This window comes from Salvelinus namaycush, unplaced genomic scaffold (genome assembly GCF_016432855.1).
Source record: "Salvelinus namaycush isolate Seneca unplaced genomic scaffold, SaNama_1.0 Scaffold597, whole genome shotgun sequence".
Classification (NCBI taxonomy): Eukaryota; Metazoa; Chordata; class Actinopteri; order Salmoniformes; family Salmonidae; genus Salvelinus; species Salvelinus namaycush.
In genome coordinates, this window is record NW_024061305.1 from 2,709 (window position 1) to 12,412 (window position 9,704).

Consider the following 9,704-nt stretch of genomic DNA (forward strand, 5'->3'; position numbering starts at 1 on the left):
AACACAACCATTTATACTACTAAACCCTGGTTGTGTGCCTTTTTCAGAGAGTAATACTATTATATTATATTATACCAACACAACCATTTATACTACTAAACCCTGGTTGTGAGCCTTTTTCAGAGAGTAATTATATTATATTATACCAACACAACCATTTATACTACTAAACCCTGGTTGTGAGCCTTTTCAGAGAGTAATTATATTATATTATACCAACACAACCATTTATACTACTAAACCCTGGTTGTGAGCCTTTTTCAGAGAGTAATTATATTATATTATACCAACACAACCATTTATACTACTAAACCCTGGTTGTGAGCCTTTTTCAGAGAGTAATTATATTATATTATACCAACACAACCATTTATACTACTAAACCCTGGTTGTGAGCCTTTTTCAGAGAGTAATTATATTATATTATACCAACACAACCATTTATACTACTAAACCCTGGTTGTGAGCCTTTTTCAGAGAGTAATTATATTATATTATACCAACACAACCATTTATACTACTAAACCCTGGTTGTGAGCCTTTTTCAGAGAGTAATTATATTATATTATACCAACACAACCATTTATACTACTAAACCCTGGTTGTGAGCCTTTTTCAGAGAGTAATTATATTATATTATACCAACACAACCATTTATACTACTAAACCCTGGTTGTGAGCCTTTTACAGAGAGTAATACTATTATATTATATTATACCAACACAACCATTTATACTACTAAACCCTGGTTGTGAGCCTTTTTCAGAGAGTAATTATATTATATTATACCAACACAACCATTTATACTACTAAACCCTGGTTGTGAGCCTTTTTCAGAGAGTAATACTATTACCAACACAACCATTTATACTACTAAACCCTGGTTGTGTGCCTTTTACAGAGAGTAATACTATTACCAACACAACCATTTATACTACTAAACCCTGGTTGTGTGCCTTTTACAGAGAGTAATACTATTACCAACACAACCATTTATACTACTAAACCCTGGTTGTGTGCCTTTTACAGAGAGTAATACTATTACCAACACAACCATTTATACTACTAAACCCTGGTTGTGAGCCTTTTTCAGAGAGTAATTATATTATATTATACCAACACAACCAGCCATTTAGTGGATGAAAACACATTTATTATTTATTTTACAGAAAGATCTGATCCGGTTGTGTTCTGAAGCGTTCTGGGGTCAGAGGTCAGTGGTCAGACTTCTTGGGGGGGAAGAGAGCGTACTCTACAGTCAGAGCCACAGCGAAGGCAGCGAAGCCCCATTTAAAACCCCTCAGCATCACGTCTCCCAGGGATACAGGACGACTGAATCCTCCCACGTACCGCCACACCTCGTTACTGTGGGAGAGAGAAACATCAGTATCACTCACACAGAGCCTTCGGAAACTATTCAGAAATCATGTGAATGATTTCCCACAGTCTACACATAAAACCCCATAATGACAAAGCAAAAATATATATTTTTTAATTTTTGCTCATTTATAAAAACGGAAATATTACATTTACACAAGTATTCAGACCCTTTACTCAGTACTTTGTTGAAGCACCTTTGGCAGCGATTACAGCCTCGAGTCTTCTTAGGTATGATGCTACAAGCTTGGCACACCTGTATTTGAGGAGTTTCTCCCATTATTCTCTGCAGATCCTCTCAAGCTCTGTCTGGTTGGATGGGGAGCGTCGCTGCACAGCTATTTTCAAGTCTCTCCAAAGATGTTTGATCGGGTTCAAGTCCGGGCTCTGGCTGGGCCACAAAGACATTCTTATGGTCGTTCTGTTGGAAGGTGAACCTTCGCCCCAGTCTGAGGTCCTGAGCGCTCTGGAGCAGGATTTCATCATTGCTCCGTTCATCTTTCCCTCGATCCTGACTAGTCTCCCAGTCCCTGCCACTGAAAAACATCCCCACAGCATGATGCTGCCACCACCATGCTTCACCGTAGGGATGGTGCCAGGTTTCCTTCAGACGTGACGCTTGGCATTCAGGCCAAAGAGTTCTATCTTGGTCTCATCAGACTAGAGAATCTTGTTTCTCATGGTCTGAGAGTCTTTAGGTGCCTTTTGGCAAACTCCAAGCGGGCTGTCATGTGCCTTTTACTGAGGAGTGGCTTCCATCTGTCCACTCTACCATAAAGGCCTGATTGGTGGAGTGCTGCAGAGATGGTTGTCCTTCTGAAAGGTTCTCCCATCTCCACAGAGGAACTCTGGAGCGCTGTCAGAGTGACCAACGGGTTCTTTGTCACCTCCCTGACCAAGGCCCAGTTTGGCCGAGTCTCATAGCAAAGGGTCTGAATACTTTGTAAATAAGGTATCCGATTTTCTATTTTGAATGAATTTCTAAAAACCTGTTTTCGCTGTCACTATGGGGTATTGTGTGTAGATTGCTGGGGTTTATTTTTATTTAACCCATTTTAGAATAAAGTTGAATTTAACAAAATTTGGAAAAAGTCAAGGGGTCTGAATACTTTCCGAAGGCACTTTACATGTACACATCTTTAACGCAAAGATCTCCCTCTCTCTCACCGTGCCCATGGGTCCTTCAGTCCTCTAGCTGCCAGTCTCTGCTGTGTGAACTCCAGAGGTGTTCCCTCTACCTTCCACTGCTTGAAGTCTGGCAGGTTTAGTTTACTGCCGTGGTCTCCTCCCATCCTGACACACAGCATCAGGGGGGTTGAGTTGTGGAACTAGCTAGCTAAATGAGTTCATGAAAGCATACAGGACACACCACAGATTGTAATAATATTTCATAGTACCATAGAGATGTTAGGTTTCCAAGTGTATCTGATCATGGAAACCTAACATTGTACTGTAGTTAGCTAGATAACGTTAACTAGCACAGCCTGCCGACTAGGGAGCTAGCAAGCTAGTTAGCCTGCTATTTAACGTCAGCAGTGGACCTCGGGAAGCAGCAATGACACATTTAACCATGAAACAATACAATCTGTCTTCAGTAGTACAACATATTTATATATCAAACACTTACGTCTTATTTCATGTATTTGTAATAGTATAAACACGTTACAGCTGTACCTGTCGGTTTGTGACCTCTGTTGTGGATGAAGCACTTCGACAATTGCATCTGATGTACGGCACTGCTACGGTACACTAAAGAGACCACACTTAGTTCGTCTTAGACTTTGTCGGAGCGCAAACAATCCAGTGTATTTGTAGGTCAGAACCATAGTCTGGACAGAACTAGGGATGTACGTTCCCTTTCAAGACGATACAGGAACGATACGGTTCAGTTTGATTAGAGAACGAATCGATGCAGTAACATCTGTTATATTTATTTAAACTAGGCAAGTCAGTTAAGAACAAATTCTTATTTACAATGACGGCCTACCCCGGACGACGCTGGGCCAATTGCGCGCAACCCTATGGGACTCCCAATCACGGCCGATTGTGATATAGCCTGGATTCGAACCAGGGAGTCTGTACTGACGCCTCTAGCACTAAAATGCAGTGCCTTAGACCGCTGAACCAGGGTCTGTACTGACGCCACTAGCACTGTGATGCAGTGCCTTAGACCGCTGAACCAGGGTCTGTAGTGACGCCACTAGCACTAAAATGCAGTGCCTTAGACCACTGAACCAGGGTCTGTAGTGACGCCACTAGCACTAAAATGCAGTGCCTTAGACCGCTGAACCAGGGTCTGTAGTGACGCCACTAGCACTGAGATGCAGTGCCTTAGACCGCTGAACCAGGGAGTCTGAAGTGAGGCCACTAGCACTAAAATGCAGTGCCTTAGACCGCTGAACCAGGGAGTCTGTAGTGACACCTCTAGCACTGAGATGCAGTGCCTTAGACCGCTGAACCAGGGTCTGTAGTGACGCCACTAGCACTGAGATGCAGTGCCTTAGACCGCTGAACCAGGGAGTCTGTAGTGACGCCTCTACCACTAAAATGCAGTGCCTTAGACCACTGCGCCACTCGGGAGCCCAGACATTATAAACATTAAAAGTTCTATTCTAAATGACTGCTGCTGATGGAACTCATGAGCTGGGCCTCAATGACTGTGTGTGAGATGTAATATGTATGTCTATGGTGTATTTACTATGTGTGTGTGTGTGTGTGTGTGTGTAAATGATGTATGTACTATGTAGGCACCTGAGCTGAGCCATAAGGGAGACAAGGCCTCTACCACCCCACTAGGGAGGGGGGGAATGTAGCCTGTTTATGTCCCTCTGCTATGTTTCTGAAATCACCATCACCCACTAATTAACTTGTCATTTTTGCAGATTAAATGTTTGAGCTGCTAATGAATCAATATTTATCGTTTGAATTAGCTATGACATAGCCAATGAATATAGAGCACAACTTTGGATTTCACCCCCATCTCAAAGCCGAATAATTTGACAGTTCGGTTAGGTTTTATGGCGATTATCTTCGGCCATGCATTGCAGCTCGCAAAAAGTGATTGTATCTTCGTTATGAAATTATCAACTTTACCCTGTATATTTAAAAATGACCCTATGTAACAGTATAGCTTCTGTCCCTCTCCTCGCCCCTACCTGGGCTCCAACCAGGGTCCCTCTGCACACATCGACAACAGCCACCCACGAAGCATCGTTACCCATCGCGTCACAAAAGCCGCGTCCCTTGCAGAGCAAGGGGAACAACTACTTCAAGGTCTCAGAGTGAGTGACGTTTGAAACCCTATTAGCGCGCACCACCGCTAACTAGCTAGGCATTTCACACCGGTTACACATATACACTGTTTGTTCAAAGCAAAACTAGCAAAACTATTGCTAAACAAATCAAATCAAATGGATCGTAAAACCCTGTTCAGCAGGTAGAGCCAGAAGAGTTCTCTCAGGTAGTTCTACTTTTATTCTGGTAAAACACAGTGCACAGATAATAACCTAGCAAATTATATAGGTCTTTGCTCAACTAGTAAAGCCTCATGTCACCCAAGCCATTTATATGCTGAAGGTGTTGTGCAGAGCACAGGAGGTTGGTGGCACCATAATTGGGGAGGACAGGCTCGTGGTAATGGCTGGAGTGGAATGGTATCAAATACATCAAAACAAATGGGTTGCTCTTTTCCAGCCATTATGAGCCGTCTTCCCCTCAGTCTCCACTGGGGCAGATGTGACCAGGAACAGGCCTGGCGTTGGTCACAACGTGAACTTGTGCTCAGTTTGACTACACAACTGATGTTGCCTGGGGTTGTTCGGCGTGTGAAACACTTGTAGATCGTCAACGGTTACAGGAAGAAGAGGACGCGTCACAAAAGGTATTTTCAGAAGGTAGTATGAAATACGAGCAACAACAACATGTGGACCGGCAATTCGTAACGTTTGGATCGGATTTTCTGACCAATGCATGCTCCATTTGGATCGGATTGGGGTCCGTGGACTGATGCACTTAAACATTTTAAATCGGGGACTGATGCGTATTGGTGAATCATTACATCCCTAGTCAGAACCATAGACCGTCTCCCTAGTCAGAACCATAGACCGTCTCCCTAGTCAGAACCATAGACCGTCTCCCTAGTCAGAACCATAGACCGTCTCCCTAGTCAGAACCATAGACCGTCTCCCTAGTCAGAACCATAGACCGTCTCCCTAGTCAGAACCATAGACCGTCTCCCTAGTCAGAACCATAGACCGTCTCCCTAGTCAGAACCATAGACCGTCTCCCTAGTCAGAACCATAGACCGCCTCCCTAGTCAGAACCATAGACCGCCTCCCTAGTCAGAACCATAGACCGTCTCCCTAGTCAGAACCATAGACCGTCTCCCTAGTCAGAACCATAGACCGTCTCCCTAGTCAGAACCATAGACCGCCTCCCTAGTCAGAACCATAGACCGCCTCCCTAGTCAGAACCATAGACCGCCTCCCTAGTCAGAACCATAGACCGTCTCCCTAGTCAGAACCATAGAACGTCTCCCTAGTCAGAACCATAGACCGTCTCCCTAGTCAGAACCATAGACCGTCTCCCTAGTCAGAACCATAGACCGTCTCCCTAGTCAGAACCATAGACCGTCTCCCTAGTCAGAACCATAGACCGTCTCCCTAGTCAGAACCATAGACCGTCTCCCTAGTCAGAACCATAGACCGTCTCCCTAGTCAGAACCATAGACCGTCTCCCTAGTCAGAACCATAGACCGTCTCCCTAGTCAGAACCATAGACCGTCAGATCTGAGGGAGAAGTCAGTGTAAAGGGTGTTTATTGTAAGGCAGAGTTATGTTTCCTTATGAGACAAGAGTTAGTAAAAACATTATGGTTCATATTCACCATTCATCGGCACTGGCTGTGCATTATAAAAACACTAATAACAGCCAATAATCAGGAAGATTGTCACATAGGCCTATTACCATGTTAATAATATCTGAATTATCTACAATTATGTACAATACATGAGATACAGGGCGATACAGGGTCACACAGGGCGATACAGGGTCACACAGGGCAATACAGGGTCACACAGGGCGACACAGGGCGATACAGGGTCACACAGGGCGATACAGGGTCACACAGGGCGATACAGGGTCACACAGGGCGATACAGGGTCACACAGGGCGATACAGGGTCACACAGGGTCACACAGGGCGATACAGGGTCACACAGGGTCATACAGGGTCACACAGGGCGACACAGGGTGATACAGGGTCACACAGGGCGATACAGGGTCATACAGGGTCACACAGGGCGATACAGGGTCACACAGGGCGATACAGGGTCACACAGGGTCATACAGGGTCACACAGGGCGACACAGGGTGATACAGGGTCACACAGGGCGATACAGGGTCACACAGGGTCATACAGGGTCACACAGGGCGATACAGGGTCACACAGGGCGATACAGGGTCACACAGGGCGATACAGGGTCACACAGGGCGATACAGGGTCACACAGGGTCATACAGGGTCACACAGGGCGACACAGGGTGATACAGGGTCACACAGGGCGATACAGGGTCACACAGGGTCATACAGGGTCACACAGGGCGATACAGGGTCACACAGGGTCACACAGGGCGATACAGGGTCACACAGGGCGATACAGGGTCACACAGGGCGATACAGGGTCACACAGGGCGATACAGGGTCACACAGGATGACACAGGGCGACACAGGGTCACACAGGGCGATACAGGGCGATACAGGGCGATACAGGGTCACACAGGGCGATACAGGGTCACACAGGATGACACAGGGCGACACAGGGTCACACAGGGCGATACAGGGCGATACAGGGCGATACAGGGTCACACAGGGTCACACAGGGTCACACAGGGCGATACAGGGTCACACAGGGCGATACAGGGTCACACAGGGGGATACAGGGTCACACAGGGCGATACAGGGTCACACAGGGGGATACAGGGTCACACAGGGGGATACAGGGTCACACAGGGCGATACAGGGTCACACAGGGCGATACAGGGTCACACAGGGGGATACAGGGTCACACAGGGCGATACAGGGTCACACAGGGCGATACAGGGTCACACAGGGCGATACAGGGTCACACAGGGGGATACAGGGTCACACAGGGCGATACAGGGTCACACAGGGCGACACAGGGTCACACAGGGTCATACAGGGTCACACAGGGCGACACAGGGTGATACAGGGTCACACAGGGCGACACAGGGTCACACAGGGCGACACAGGGTCACACAGGGCGATACAGGGTCACACAGGGCGATACAGGGTCACACAGGGCGATACAGGGTCACACAGGGCGATACAGGGTCACACAGGGTCACACAGGGCGATACAGGATGACACAGGGCGATACAGGGTCACACAGGGCGATACAGGGTCACACAGGGCGATACAGGGTCACACAGGGCGATACAGGGTCACACAGGGTCACACAGGGCGATACAGGGTCACACAGGGCGATACAGGGTCACACAGGGCGATACAGGGTCACACAGGGTCACACAGGGCGGTACAGGGTCACACAGGGCGATACAGGGTCACACAGGGCAATACAGGGTCACACAGGGCGATACAGGGTCACACAGGGCGATACAGGGTCACACAGGGGGATACAGGGTCACACAGGGCGATACAGGGTCACACAGGGCGACACAGGGTCACACAGGGTCATACAGGGTCACACAGGGCGACACAGGGTGATACAGGGTCACACAGGGCGACACAGGGTCACACAGGGCGACACAGGGTCACACAGGGCGATACAGGGTCACACAGGGCGATACAGGGTCACACAGGGTGATACAGGGTCACACAGGGCGATACAGGGTCATACAGGGTCACACAGGGCGATACAGGGTCACACAGGGCGATACAGGGTCACACAGGGTCATACAGGGTCACACAGGGCGACACAGGGTGATACAGGGTCACACAGGGCGATACAGGGTCACACAGGGTCATACAGGGTCACACAGGGCGATACAGGGTCACACAGGGCGATACAGGGTCACACAGGGCGATACAGGGTCACACAGGGCGATACAGGGTCACACAGGGTCATACAGGGTCACACAGGGCGACACAGGGTGATACAGGGTCACACAGGGCGATACAGGGTCACACAGGGTCATACAGGGTCACACAGGGCGATACAGGGTCACACAGGGTCACACAGGGCGATACAGGGTCACACAGGGCGATACAGGGTCACACAGGGCGATACAGGGTCACACAGGGCGATACAGGGTCACACAGGATGACACAGGGCGACACAGGGTCACACAGGGCGATACAGGGTGATACAGGGTCACACAGGGCGATACAGGGTCACACAGGATGACACAGGGCGACACAGGGTCACACAGGGCGATACAGGGCGATACAGGGCGATACAGGGTCACACAGGGTCACACAGGGTCACACAGGGCGATACAGGGTCACACAGGGCGATACAGGGTCACACAGGGCGATACAGGGTCACACAGGGCGATACAGGGTCACACAGGGGGATACAGGGTCACACAGGGGGATACAGGGTCACACAGGGCGATACAGGGTCACACAGGGCGATACAGGGTCACACAGGGGGATACAGGGTCACACAGGGCGATACAGGGTCACACAGGGCGATACAGGGTCACACAGGGCGATACAGGGTCACACAGGGGGATACAGGGTCACACAGGGCGATACAGGGTCACACAGGGCGACACAGGGTCACACAGGGTCATACAGGGTCACACAGGGCGACACAGGGTGATACAGGGTCACACAGGGCGACACAGGGTCACACAGGGCGACACAGGGTCACACAGGGCGATACAGGGTCACACAGGGCGATACAGGGTCACACAGGGCGATACAGGGTCACACAGGGCGATACAGGGTCACACAGGGTCACACAGGGCGATACAGGATGACACAGGGCGATACAGGGTCACACAGGGCGATACAGGGTCACACAGGGCGATACAGGGTCACACAGGGCGATACAGGGTCACACAGGGTCACACAGGGCGATACAGGGTCACACAGGGCGATACAGGGTCACACAGGGCGATACAGGGTCACACAGGGTCACACAGGGCGGTACAGGGTCACACAGGGCGATACAGGGTCACACAGGGCAATACAGGGTCACACAGGGCGATACAGGGTCACACAGGGCGATACAGGGTCACACAGGGGGATACAGGGTCACACAGGGCGATACAGGGTCACACAGGGCGACACAGGGTCACACAGGGTCATACAGGGTCACACAGGGCGACACAGGGTGATACAG

General features: G+C 49.2%; 1 protein-coding gene across 2 annotated transcripts; it reads right to left on the reverse strand.

Annotated features, from left to right (window-relative positions):
- Positions 1-1,131: 1,131 nt before the first annotated feature.
- ndufb3 (NADH:ubiquinone oxidoreductase subunit B3) lies at positions 1,132-3,182 on the reverse strand. Of its 2 annotated transcripts, none has more exons than XM_038986844.1 (3): positions 3,052-3,182; positions 2,545-2,670; positions 1,132-1,365 (listed from the first exon to the last, which is right to left on the reverse strand). In XM_038986844.1, the coding sequence occupies exons 2-3, from the start codon at positions 2,667-2,669 to the stop codon at positions 1,215-1,217; spliced, it is 276 nt and encodes a 91-aa protein (XP_038842772.1). In that variant the 5' UTR covers position 2,670; positions 3,052-3,182; the 3' UTR covers positions 1,132-1,214. The 2 variants fall into 2 exon arrangements, with proteins under 2 accessions (XP_038842772.1, XP_038842773.1); XM_038986845.1 differs by having other exon boundaries at positions 3,005-3,133.
- Between the last annotated feature and the right edge of the window lie 6,522 nt (positions 3,183-9,704).

Bases quoted from the DNA above. Each gene is read 5' to 3' on its own strand.
- ndufb3 (XM_038986844.1), bottom strand. From the start codon at position 2,669: ATGGGAGGAGACCACGGCAGTAAACTAAACCTGCCAGACTTCAAGCAG. The intron at 1,366-2,544 runs GTGAGAGAGAGG...TCTCTCCCACAG, and splicing joins CTGAAGGACCCATGGGCACG to TAACGAGGTGTGGCGGTACG.